The sequence below is a fragment of the Pseudopipra pipra genome, chromosome 3 (assembly GCF_036250125.1).
Source record: "Pseudopipra pipra isolate bDixPip1 chromosome 3, bDixPip1.hap1, whole genome shotgun sequence".
Lineage (NCBI taxonomy): Eukaryota > Metazoa > Chordata > Aves > Passeriformes > Pipridae > Pseudopipra > Pseudopipra pipra.
Genome location: NC_087551.1, coordinates 55,156,673 through 55,170,627, shown reverse-complemented (window position 1 = coordinate 55,170,627; position 13,955 = coordinate 55,156,673). Strand labels below are relative to the sequence as shown.

Below are 13,955 nucleotides of genomic sequence, written 5' to 3'. Positions count from 1 at the left end.
TCCTGCCCCCTACAGCAGTGTTGGAGAAGACCAAAAGCCACATCAGTAGAATAGGTGTCAAAATATTCACTGTTTGCCTCCCTAGGTATAGGGGCATAGCACAGTGATACAGCATGCATGCTGCTCCTTGTAAAGCCTCCTGGCACTATGTCAGAGCTGCTTTTCTCCTTTCTGCCCTCCCAAGATGTCTCTGGAACACAGATGTACTAGAGAACCCTGGATTTGTAGCTGAGTTCAGTTTTTAAACTTGTGTCTTACTCATTTTTATCACAGCAAGCTAGCTCTTTTAACAATTCTGGTAGATGCTTCCACATTGCATTGTTAACTTGGGCTTGAAGAAGTGAAAGGTTCAGTAACCATTAGCAAGATGGTTGGAAAAAAGTAGTAAGTTTTGTTTTGCATACCATCAGTGAGGTGTATTAGGTACTGCTTTACTAAATAATTGCATTTCAGGAAGCCACAGCTGTGTTGCAGGTGTCGTGGGTGACATGGAGCATAAGCTTCTGGAATGTTCTGGACCGTTTATAGCAAATTGATCCTCTCAGGTTTTCTCATGTCTTTAGGGGAAGGAAACAGTTTGTAGTCCTGTTTCCAAATGAATTCATGGGCTACCTGCGCATAATTTTTTTTCCCTGCAGGAGAACTCTCATATGAGAGCTGGCAAATGTTCCAGTATGTTGGGCTCAGAGGTTCCTTTCGCTATATTTTTGTTTGCTCTCCTTAAATCTTAAACTTTTCTTTTCCTTATGGGTAACCAAAAAAGAAGGTTGGAGGTACAAACTCTGGTCTTATGAGCATGTATCATTGCTGACTAACACTTTAGTTTGTCTACCAGGAATGGTCTTGAAAGTCGAATTTTTTAGATTCCTTTTCTCAGAGGTCTTTTCTTTTTTTCCCCAAAGGAGAACAAAACTTGTTGAATTTAAGATAGTAACCCTTATCTCCCAGGGTCTCAGACAAGAGCCTGCTTTGTCTCAGATTAATCCTGCAAACCAGTCACTGTGAGAGATGAGGCAGACTTTCCTCCCTCGTGTGCCTAGCTGGCTTCCTACACTCCTGAGCTCTGTAGATCATTGATATAAGCAGCATACATAAAAGGTTGTAGGGTTTTTTGCCTGACTCCCTAAGAATCTCTCACTCCAGCAGAGTTATTTGCTGGCTAAAACCAGTTCTTCTAAGAATAGTATATCTTCGATTCATCACCTGAACTATGTAAATGAGGTTGAATCCAAGTCTTCTTAAAAGCAAAGCTACTCTATATAAAGCTGTATTTGGGCAGAGCCTGTCTATTAAATCAGCTGGGCTGGCTCATGCCAGTAGGCTGATGTGAGAGGCATGGGTTTTCACCCACAAAAGTTGAGTGCCAGAGGAAGCTCCTGACTCGTAAAGCAACTTTTTTTTTTTTTTTTATAAGAAAGATATCCTTATGTGGCTCCAGAATTAAGACTATATACATTATTTTAATGAACTAACTATTCAATTATTTGGGTATATCTTTACAGAAAGTATAAGGGAATATAGAAATATACATACCTCTCACCTTCCAAGTCTCCCATAGATCAAGAAATGGTAAAAGTATGCAGCTGACAGTGAATACATTTTAGGTGTTCTCTCTTTTTTTAACAGCTTACTTCTAACACATAGGTTGGGTAGTTAACACTGTAAAATGACAGTCAGTTGGGTTTTTTCCCTATTTTATTTAGAAACCAATGCAAAACACCTAAACATGGTGGCTTTAGGTCAGATGTTATACCTGTCCCTTTCTCCCCTCTCCTGTTTTCTGCACTGTATCAAGACCTGTTACAAGACCTCTTGCACAGTGCTGTTGAAAACTGTCAGTAAGTTCTAGAAGTTTGTAGGCGTGCAGATCTGCTCATCCATCTTCAAGAAAGATGAATTCAAAACTGCAGAGAGAACTGCAAACAGCATCATGAGACAGCTGTTCTTGTTCAGTCTAGCAAAACGGAGCCTGAGAGAGCCTGAGTGCATTTGATGAATGTAGCAAGCTGGTATATAGCCAGGAGAGAACATGGCTAAAGGACAATGCTGGCACAAGTAGAAAGGAATAAACTGTGGCTTGAAATACAGTTAGACTGGAAATTAAAGGAAGCTTTCTAACAATTAGAATGGATCTTTTCTTGAACAGAATTTTAGTAGCAGTAATAGGAACAAAAAATTGAGCTGGTTGAATCTAAGTTTATGAAAAGATTTGTCTGAGCTGACCACCTGCATCAGCACAATCAATGAGTCCAAAAAAGTGACAAAAGACACCTTGTCTTGCTCTGTGTCCTATGTTTCTGAATGACAGCTTCCGGGATTTTGGTGAATCAAAACACAGCTCTCTGCATAGTCTGGAAAGGAAAATCATGATTTGCAAAACTCTTACTGAGTTTCATTGTGCAGGGAGTCATCCTGTGAAAGACAACAAATCATACATTATTTCCAATTTTCATTCTACATAGTTTTGCTCCACTGAGTTCTGTTCCTCTTCCAGGAGAAGGGTGCTTTGCAGTTGATGTAGATCATATGCTTGTGCTTCAGCACTACGAGTTTGCTGTGAGGTAGCTTCATGACACTGCTCTAGCTGGAGAAACAAAAATACCAGTACTGTATGACAAAATCCTCAGGTTAGAAAAGCTTTGGCCTTCTGTTCCTTAGAAGTTCACAAAAGTAAAGAAAAAAGTCTTGTATTTTACAACCTAGCTTCTGAAACTATGCCCAGGATCTTCATTGGTCCACTTGGTCCAGAGTTTGCAAAAGGTCCCTCTTCTAGTTTGCAAAAATCTGATTTTCCAGTGCATATGATATCTCTCTGAAAGTCACTGAGACTTGGTGAGTCCCCACAAGAGCTGTTATATACTGAGAACTTTGTAACTCTGACCATCATTTAAGTGTTCACGTGAGAATAGAGCTTTCTTAAGAATCTGGCCCAAATCACAATTTCTGGGATCAAGAAAATATGGTCTCCAAATGAGTCTCTTGTAAATCTGACCTTTGAAAAATTTATTCTAAACATTAACATATTATTGATCCAAATGTTTAATGAGATACTAACAATTGCTTTGCTTTCCTGATAAAAGAGTAAATTATAGGTGGGTTGCTTTTACAGCAGATGTCTTGATCAAGACAGCAGTGCAGAAATCCTCTTTGATGTGTTTTGGAGACCTTTTCTTAAAAGGTCAGTTCTTAATGAACAGATGTCTACACTGAGAAATGAAACAGCAATAAAAATACATTGCAGCTGGTACTGAGGTATCTGGGGGATTGGATTGAACAAATAGAGAGGTCTGAACTGATTCAGATGCCTCCTTGTTTTGGCAAAAGAAAGAGCAGGCATGAAGACCAAGGGTCCATATTCAAGCAGAATCATGTTAGGGAGGTACAATTACAACAATAATTGTACAATTACAACATAATTGTGTCTGGAGCCATTTACAGACATCAGACCATCCCTGTCACTGTTCAAGATTCAACAATAACAACACTGTTATTGTTATTAGTTATTTGTATTACTATTACTATTTGTTTCTGTATATACCAGAAATTTATTATAGTGTCTTACATAGATGCAGGAAGCCACAAAAGTTTCCAATGGACTTGCAGTAAAAGAAAGGACACTATGGTTAGGCACTGAAAAACCAGAGGACACCAGACCAGGAAAATGAGCACAGTACTGGCAGCCTAAACATTGTCAGCTTTGACATCACAGTAGAGGGGAGTTTGAGGGAGGACAGTCAGTGAATATTCACAAAAGCCTGAGGGGCAAGAGAAGAAAAAGAGTGAAAAGTGTCTGCTTCAAAACTTGGCTTGTCATTGGCAAAAGCTGGTATAATGGACTGGTCAGGTAGGAACTGGAAATCTGTATCTCAAGTAAACGAGAAACAATAGTTTGGTCAAGATCAGAGTGACACTGAGAAAAAAAGATGAAGCTAACAAAGATAAAAACAGTAAAGCTAATAAGATGCCAAGAGGAATGATACAGTCAAAGGCAATCATCTTCACCACAGCTTTCATCCTGGCTATGAGCAAAAAGAAGATTCACTCGTCAAGGCCAAGACAGGGCATTAGTTAATCAAGGGACGGTCAAGACTCATGAGAGCTGTAACTATCTGAGGAGATAGGATGCTGCTGTGCCGGAGTCTGCCAGTCTTCAGTACAATGTACATAACAGTATGAAAAGAACTGTCCTAGGTAAAGATGATATCCCAGTGATGGCAATGCATTTCTGTTAAAATCAATGTTATATAAATTGCCCATTTTAATCACAACTGAAGTCTGCAAGCAAGAACTTTGATGAGAATGAACTGTTCTAATTTTTGTTTTCATTTGTAGTTCTTAGTTATTTCTTTAAAGAAAAATCCAAAATTATCAGATGGTTGTCACTAAGATGTGTGTATTTGCAACTAAGTAAAGCTTTAGCCTTATATTTTGTTATATTTTTGTACTTTTTTTCCTGAATCAGAAGATAAATTCTGATATACGTTATTTAATCAGTTATATAGTTTAGTGTAGATTGACTGTATTACTTTAGAATATAGTGCATAGAGTATTACTTTTTACTGGGTTATAATTCTGTTTTTCATATTTTCTCTACTACTGTGTCTGGACACAAAACATGGTAATGGTGTACAAGTACACAAGTTTTAAACTTTTTCATATTAGTAGGTAAAATTACAGCATTCTGGATCCATAAGTAAAAGGTATATCAAAGAATTGTTTACACTTAAAATTATTTTGGATCATCATGTCCTTCAAGATCTTCAAAATACAAAGATGTATCTTCTCTTGCCATGTTTGTTATTAATGGAATTCAAATTTTTAAAATGTCCTGCTTTTTCAGAATTAAATCAGCTTTTCAACTTCAAATGAAGGTAGGTAGAATTTCACAAGGAGACATTTTTGCTATAAAAGAAGAGACCAAAATGTAACAAATAAGCATGTTTCTTTCTCCATCCAGAATCTTTCTCTGAAAACCTGAGAGACAGTATAAGAATCTGTGCTTGAAAGAATTTGTTTGAAAGCTGTAAAAGGTCGCTGTGAAATGGTTCTTTCAAAACTTTAGCAAAAACATATTAGTCTATAACAGGCTGGAAATAAAGGAGGAAGACACTGGACAGTTAATGTTAATTCCTTCAGTTCATGAAGAGACATGCAAGTTGCTGATAATAATGCAGGCAATGCACTGAATTCGTGTTAACAAGCCTTAAGCTAGAGGTTGGAAAGGCTTTGTTTCTGAGATGAAGAAATGTCTTTGTTGTCCAACACATTATTTGTTTTTCATCTACTAATCTTAAAATTAAAATGTGCTGCTTATCTCTTGGGAATCTTTTACATGGGAAGGAAGAGAGATGGGAATGTCCATTTAGTTTGTCTCCTTTCTTCCCCAACCATTTTAGGTTTTAGTAACATACAAATAAATCGCGTATGATTCTGATGCTATGCTCTTGCTTTTATAACATCTTTTCATAAAGATTTGGGAAGGCTATCTTGAGACTGAATGGGCACAGAATTGGTGTAATTGAATAAATAAAGATTCCCATGTGGGGACACATAGTCTTACAACCACAATGATTATGTGCAAAATTTTATGTTTGACTATAAACGGCTTACCTACATTAACATTACAGCTGGCATTAGGCATGCATTTTGAAGTGAATTTCCTAGTCATCCCCACTTACCCTTCTTTGGTTTGCAGGGCACATAAACCAGGTTCCTTTTGGATGAAACTAAGCCAAAAGATGCACTCAGGAATTTTTGCTCCCACCACCACCAGTCATGCAATCTACAGAACTAGCCCGAAGACAGTACAGAGTCAAGTCTCCTGGAATGCACATTGTGGACATTGAGTCCTGAGTGCTACCTCTTTCACTCTACAGAGCCATTCCTATTGCACAACACAATGTAGATAAAGTCCAAATTCCTGTTGACTAATGAACTGTTGATTCTTGAAAGTGCAGTCATATAACAGTACCCAAAGAACTTGCAGGAGAGGAGAGCATTCCCATGCCAAATGATATCCTATCTGATTTAGCTTCATCTGTTTCTGAAGAGTTAGAAATACTCTGAAGAAGTTACCCAAAATAAGTTGCTAACAGCAAGCAATCTGCAGCTTAGAAGAATGGGTTGATTCAGGGGAAAATTTCAGCTGCGTAGCCATATTTGAACCCATGGCTGACAGAATGGCCATGTTCACATTCAGATTCCCAGGAATCTGAGTTTTATAGCCTGTTGATCTTGGGGTGGGTAGGGTTGGAAAGAAGCCAAGGAAATTTGTTAGAGGAGTAAATGGCATTTCCCATGTTTAGTTTGCAGCCAGCAATATGTTTTAGGATAATGGATGTAAGGATGATCCTTGGAGGTCTAGAATAAGTGAGGCTGAAAGAAGTTCCAGGTAAATATCTTCTGTGAGAAGGACTTGAACTGAGACAGACCGTATTTTTTTTTCTGAGGTAATACTTCCTTAAGAGGCAGAAGATTAAGTCTCTCCTGATTCCCAAGAGCTCAAGCAGCAAAAGTAGTCACTGTTTTGGGGCTTGCTGTTGAATTTACATGTTGTATGTCTGTGTCAGTTGGCTTCTGTTCACTTTCTTATCCATAGAGAGCACTACTGGTCACTGCCCAGAAATACCAACATCCCATGCTCCACCACTACCCAAGCCTAAGCCTAAATCTAAAAAAGCTCTACTGCCACCAAAAAATGCCATTGCTGCTTCCACAACCACCAGCCATAAGAGTAATGAAGCACCTCATGCAAAAAAAAAGGGAAAGGGTCCTGCTAAGCAGCCTCCTCTCCCACCGCCCAAGCCAACAGGTCACAGGGCAAATCAAGAAGCTGGTGAGTACTGCCCATGCAGTGCCAGTTATGGTGGGTGCATGTGCATGGGGATGCTTGGCTTGGTCTTATGATATCTCCTGCCTTTGTTATGTTACTAAAGAGCATGCCATGGATGTTTAGCTAGCTTCCCACTGAGCTCTGGTTCTGCTGTCTACAAACACCCCAGACAACCCCAGACAGATCACTGTGCTGTTTAATGAATGTATGCACAACACAAAGCGTATCAGGGACAATATTGAATTTTCAGTTCAAGTGTGAAAGCTGGCAACAAAATGACCCAGAGAACTGCTGAAGAGCAAGTAGGAAAAAAGGTGACTTCTTTGTCACATGAGTTGCTCCAAAGTAAAACTACTTTGGTGTTGCTATAACTTTCTGCTGGACATATCAGCTATTCCAATTAATTTGATAATATTACAAGATCACTAAGAGGTAAAGGACAAAACCATTAAGACATCTTAAAAGACTGTTAAGTAGCAGTTGGTTTAGCTCAAAAAAAAAATGGAAAAAGAAAAGAATTATAACCATTAGAAACGAACAGGTCTCCCTGAGCTAGCTGATGGCTTGCTGTGATTCTAAATATACACTGGAAATGGAAAATGTCAATCATCAGCCACATCCCACATGTATTTACCATCACACTTTTGAACTAAAAGTTGGCAGTGATGCTAGATTAAAGATTATAGGTAGGTGTTCTTAAGGTACTGATCTAGAGTTTGAACGGTTGCAATGTAGACAATAACCAAAATGAAAACATCCAGATGTAATTTGAACACAAGTGGTATTGTGATGAATGGACTCCATATACGCATTGGCAAACTTATACAAGCCTTGTGTTTTCAGTCCTCTGTTCGTCTTTGAAAGTCCTTCAGTCCCTCTAGTTTTCTCTGCAAATGTGCTGCTTCATAGCTTGTGCATTTTGGCACATTTTGTATTTGAAGCATACAGAAGAGGACTGTTTGGAAACATTGCAAGACTTCTAGAGTTACAATAATAACTTTTCCGTAAAATATCCATTAACTTGGTATTAACTGTCCCTTCTACATCAGATGACTACAAGAATAAACATTTTGAAAATCCAGAACTTGCTGCTTTTATTTCACATGCAGCTGGAAAACTCAGCTCTTCCTAAGTGAATGAACAGCAGACCTTTCAGAAATAAAACAATCCATCGCATAAAGCAATGTTTATACAAATGGGTGGTAACAAGCTGTCAGGTATCTGACTTTTTAAATTAAAATGCATACAGATTTCAGATTTGTCTTTTAGTAGCCCTGCTGAAATGTCATGCAATGCTTGAGACCGTACAGATGTAAAATATATCCACATATCCCTTATTCTACTGATAGTTTCTTCCGACATTAAAAATATATTGTGTTCATTCAAAATGGGGCAATACTTAATAAGTATACCTGATTTGGAACAGTATTAGTAGAAGAGGTTTGTCAGATCCCTGTGAAAGTGACCATATGATGCAGCCAGTGATCCAGTCCTGTGAAGGAGAGGAGGAATATGAGTAACAACCTGAGCCATGGCTCTCCTGAGGGCAACACAGTAGGTTTCTAAACTGAAATAGTGGAACTGGGAGAATGGGACTTAATGCAGGCATGGACATGTGCCAAAAGGCAAATAAAAGCCATGACATTTTTCATTTAATCAAAATTCAAATCTTCTACTTAAAAAGAAGCATGACAGAAAATTGTCAGCCAGCCCAGTCAAAAGCAACAATGGCAATAGCACTTTTGACCCTGGAAGCGTAGGAGGGTTTTCAGTGGGAGAAATCTTTCAAGTTTCTGTATCTAATTGCAGGTCCAGAAAGGTTCTGAGAATAATGTAAGGATTTTTACAATGGAAACATCTTTTGACATTTTCCCAGCAACAATTGTGTGGCTGTATATTTGTATTATGCTGCAGTTTTTAAGTATAAGCCTGTAAATGGTTCTGTTGACCTCCAGCCTGCACTGAAGTGCTTTGCTGGATCAGAACCAGAGCCTTTTCTTGCAACCATCCACTTTCTCAGTAAGGTTTCTGCTAAATAATATGCAGGTTAGAACCAACATCTCTTTCCACTGCAATTATGAACTACTGCCTATACAATTTCTCTGCTTCATTTTGTTTTGCTTGTATGTTAAGTCAGTGATTTGTACCTGATGTGGAAGATTAGTGCAGTATCAGTAGATTCGGGATGCTGCCCTTTACAGTCACCTTGCAGCAGGAAGAGGAACAGTGATTTGCCTGAAGTTTTTATGGATTTTTCCAGATGTACTGAAAGCCTTAAAACACGCTAAGTGTTTATAAACCATAACACTCAGCTACAAAAGAGAATGGTATAATGTGTCTTTTGAATTACTTTCCATCTTGGAGATTGAGAACAGTCTCACTGTGAAAGCTATTTTTATATCATGAACTTACTATGGCCAGTATCTGTATTTTGATTCTCTCCTAATCTGCCAGGGTTTTGTTTTTATTTAAATGCTTGTAAGTAAAGTAGGCCTTCCAGCAGATTTCTGTTACAGCTTTCTGTTTTACTCAGTAAGCTTAGCTGCAAGGCTGCTGTGTAGCTTTCATTTGTTCTCTGGAGGTTAACGCATTTTTACTACTGCAGAAGTGTTTGAGTTGGATGCATTTTGATTAAAAGGACTGAACCATAAGATGGTTGTCATTTTTATTGCTTTTTAAATGAAATTCAGAAGTTTGAAGCTCCCAGCTCAGAGGATGGAATGCACATGAGCAAGCAGGCTAGGTGAAATCTCTTGTGAACTTGGGCATTATACATATATGCTTCAGTATGGTAAGTATCACAGGGTTAAACAGCAGCATCACTGGCCAGCTTGTACAGCTAGTGTCAAAACCTTGTTTCACAACATTTTCAATACTGCCCAAGCTGATCACTGGTAAGACAAAGACCTCCAGTACCTACAGGAGGCCTTCAGTGCCTCCTCCCTTCTGAAGGTCATCTGTGCAGAGTGAGATTGGTGGTTTCTGCCTCTGTTTTATGGATATATCCAGCTGGACCTGAAAGTACATCGTTTTGCTGTCCCTCTGCTGTTTGCCATTAAGTAGGAGCACACCAGTTGCAGTAACATTGTGAAAGGTAATTAATCGATACCCGTAACAGTCCTCAGATGTCCATTGAAAAGCACAGGGTTTTCCCGCTGTTCAGACCCAAAGTTCATGTGCAGTTTTCTCTGTCAGGGAGCATTTTTTTTTAAATAGAACACTACACAATTTTGGAATAGGTAGTGGACTTTTTAGATGATGTCCAGGGAAGTTGTAGTGAGCCAACGCAGACTGCTCGAAACAAACTCTCACCGGTTTGTAAGGCTGATTTTTTCAGCTGTTCATCATTTCAGTTTTTCCCACTGCAAAGGTGAAATTGGAACTGCAACATTTACTTATCTCAAGCACTTAGATGAAGGACTGTAGAAGTATCAAGTGTAATTTTTTCATTTTTAAAATACCAGCACAAGTCAATCCATGCAGGAAATACAATGCAAAAATCATACAATTGCAAGACTGTAAAATCCTTTTTCTTTTCTTATTTAGCTGGTTCCTCTCATGCAAGAAAACCACCAGACTCCAAGTCTTCTTCATCACCATCTCCTTTGTCCGCATCATCTCACCCCAAAGCCTCTAAGGAGACCTCCAGCAAATTGGGCACATCAGGGACTCCCAGGGGCAAGAAAAAAACCGGGAAACAGTCAACCCCACGAACAGCACCAGATGGGGCTGCTTCTTCCCCCTCAGGTGCCACAGTCAACAGTTTGGAAGTGAAGACAGAAAAAAACAAGGCTGAGCAACCTTCCATAGTAACTTTTGAAATGGAGGACACAGACCAGTCGAGCAAGCTTGTTGTCCCCCCTCCTCCCACCGCTGCCCCTCCTCCACCTCCACTTCCACCTCCTTTCCCTGCTGCAGCTGGTCAGCCTGCTGTCTCCTCAGATGCCCAGGATGTGTCAGACAGCTGTGTGGCAGGGCCATGCAGCCCTGGATCAGATACTAAAACTCTTCTCCAGACTGAGCATGGCACAGATGAGAGTCTGAGCAGTACGGCCCTAGGCAGAGGTCCAGATGCTAGTGGAGAAGACACAGAAAGGTAAGACAGTATTGCTGTCCTGGGTGAGTGGTAAGACCCACAGCCAAGGAAGCCACGTTTCTTTGCAAGGGATGCTGTAGGCACACCGGAATCTCTTCTGTTTCTTCTGCTGACTAGTAATAGTTTGTGTTGCGTCCCAGCACAATTTGGTCCTTTCCCGTCCCTTTGAGCCATTCACCTGCAGTACCTCATGTTTCCCCAGAAGGTCATTGCTGTCAGCAGTTCAGCTAGTAGCTGGTGACACTTCTGTTTCTCTCTCATAAAGGCAAACAAGAAATTATGCTGAATTATAAGGGGGTTTACTTTTTTTTTTTTTTTTGTGGATGTCATTAAATATCTCAGTGGTAAAGCTCTAAATTCAATGGCTGAATTTACTTGCACACTTGAAAACGAGAGTTTCAGGCTCCAATTAGTGGGTCTTTGGTCTGTCACTGCCTAGTAGCTTGTATAAATCTCAGGTACTGTAAAAACTAGTCAAGAGAAAGGTCATAATTACACTTTTTCAGCAAAATAGTTGGCAGCAAAATGGAACTGGCTTAATGATTTATCTTTTCCCTGCCTCAAGAACCAGCATCTTTTATATAAACCCGATAGAGTTTAGTCTAGATGCCAGTAGCCTAGAGACCTTCCTTTAAATTCTTGCTGGTACATCTGTGTCAGCATTACATTCCTGTGCTACATCTCCCCTTGCTCTACCCTTCTTTTACACAAAGATTTTCCCAAGGCAAAGGGCAGTCTGCTGCCAATTTCCGTGGTTGTCAGTGATGGTCATGAACATTTTGGACTCAACTGCAGTGAAACTGTATTTACAATAAATAGGGTTAGGCTTCCAGAAAAGGAAGCTTTGCACTCCCATCTGCTCTCCAACTCGCTCCTCTTACCCCCAGCTTTATGAACTGGTTTTCTCTCTTTATTATGCACTGTTGGTCCCATCCCACAAGAAATAAAAAACAATTAGGATTTGTCTTTATATAGTCTTTGCAGCACATGATTCCAGATTGTTTGAATCCTTTTTCCTAACATACATACATAGATACATACACACATCTGCATATGTTATAAATGTTTTACATATGTACATTTTTTAGAAAGGTATTAGTTTGAATAACAGAACTTTTCATACTTGCTTATACAATCTGTCTCCCATTTGTGTTCTGTTCTGCTTGCGTTAATGTATCACCATGTCTGCTTACAAATTAACAGCTTGGCTATGAAAGGAGACCAAGAAGTGGAGGCTCCAGACCAGGCACACTCTGAACCAGTGGAGGAGGCTGCTGACACTGGTGCCGCTCATGAGAGTGAAAGTAGCAGAGAGAGCCATGGCAGTGACTCAGACTCAGATGGGCCAATACTATACACAGATGATGATGATGATGACGATGATGATGAGAATGCAAGCGCTGAAAGTAAGCATCCTGCTTAGCTTCCTAGCTGCAGGCTACCTTTTGCAGATTGCGTTATGTGAGCATGCCTGACCCATGCTAGTGTGAAGCAAAGAGAGAGATGACTGCAGGGGCTGGTTTTAGTATTTTGTCACTACTGAGAAATGAGTGTCCTGCTTCTCCCAGACAATTGTGATCAGAAACCTGCTGGGGCCTGTGCATGGATGAGAGCAGTGCACAGATGGGAGTAGAGGTGGGAGGAGCAGGTTCAGAAGAACATGAGGGTGGAACGAGGCCTCCATGTTAGGGCATCACAAGCCATTGATTTGGCTCACCTCTGTCACAAATTCCTTGTGTGAGTTACATGTGTGGTGGATGACAGAGGAAGCCCATCAGTTGTCACCTTCACTGTCTGAAAGTCATTTGTTCCTCTTTGATCAGGATGTTTTAAGCATTGGAGCGACCTTAGCCGACAGAGCAGATCACAGTAGTTTACATCTAAGTTGTAAAATTTCATCTGAGGTCATGACTCTATCATCACCCTAATTGTGCAGAAGCCCTGTAGCTGCTGAAGGGGTTGTCCTACCCCCATTCTCCCTAATCCCTGCTCCCAGCTGTTCGCTCTTCCCTTAGGCCAGCACTCAAATTCATTTTTGCAGCAGTGGCTGTTATTGAGCTGATTTTCAGTATAACTGGTGGTTCCCTGATCCAGCTCACCCAATGGCTGCTCCTTTGCTTGGGCAAAGAGGTGGCAGCAGCAGGCTGTTGGGATGGAGAGGCAGGCAACCCTACCTCTACTCCCTGCAGGGTGGCCATATGTCAGTATAAAATCACTACTGAACTATTGCTTGAGAGCCTTGCCCACAGGTGTTCCGGAGGAGGTGCTTCTCTGTGCTCAGGGAAGAAGTCCTGAACACCAAAGTGCTGTGTACCAAAGTGGGGTGAGCGAAAATGAACGTGTGTTTTTTATCTTGGCCATTGGTGCGGCAGAAGGTGAAGTGCCAGGTAGCTCAAGAGGCTGAAGTCTTCTGCGGTTCTGTGTTGGGTTTTAATAAAATCCAGTGTGATAGAAACCAAAAATTCATGTATTCAGGCAGCAGCATGATGTCTTATGAGAAGTGAGCTGAGAGCCTGTGGTCTTACCAAACTGCCTTACATGGTGAAAATCTGCCAGCCTAGGACATATGTAGTCCACCTTGGTCAGAATGTCAAGACACAAGGGAAAGACTATAAAGGGTGTGAAAAATACCCTTTCTTCCACAGCTGGCTGGAGCTAATGCTGACCAAGCTGCAAGGCCCTTGTCCCTACTGTGTCAGTTTTATGGATAAACAGATTGCTTCAATGTGTTGGGGTTTCTGCCTAGGTTACTTTACAAGCACTCAGAGCACTTCTCTAAGCTGTATTTTTTGTTTTAATTTATAAATAAGTTTAAGATGACAGTGGTAATTGATTGAAAAAAAAATTGAAGGAATGAGGGAAATGATGATAGAATGAGACTAAACCATTTAAGGCTGAAGAAAGAGCAGCAGGTTGCTGAATATACTAAGTAGATAAATAAGCCAATCTGTAATGTATTAAACTTCAAAGACACTTAAGTGTAGATTTGTCATTTTTATCCTATCATTTCACAGATGACAAGTGATG

The 13,955-nt window shown here is 40.2% G+C and overlaps 1 protein-coding gene across 5 annotated transcripts in view; it reads left to right on the top strand.

The window, feature by feature from the left end:
• The window catches only part of PHACTR2 (phosphatase and actin regulator 2), a 133,674-nt gene that overhangs the window by 98,304 nt on the left and 21,415 nt on the right, over window positions 1-13,955 (top strand). For 4 of the 5 annotated variants that reach the window (XR_010429206.1, XM_064649280.1, XM_064649283.1 and 1 more), the window contains exons 5-7: window positions 6,599-6,835; window positions 10,379-10,928; window positions 12,132-12,334. Coding sequence is in view for 4 of the 5 variants with exons in the window: in XM_064649280.1 (XP_064505350.1) it covers window positions 6,599-6,835; window positions 10,379-10,928; window positions 12,132-12,334 (990 nt within the window). In the remaining variant the exon portion in view is untranslated. The remainder of the gene's footprint in view (window positions 1-6,598; window positions 6,836-10,378; window positions 10,929-12,131; window positions 12,335-13,955) is intronic. The other variant, XM_064649281.1, reaches the window with a different exon arrangement.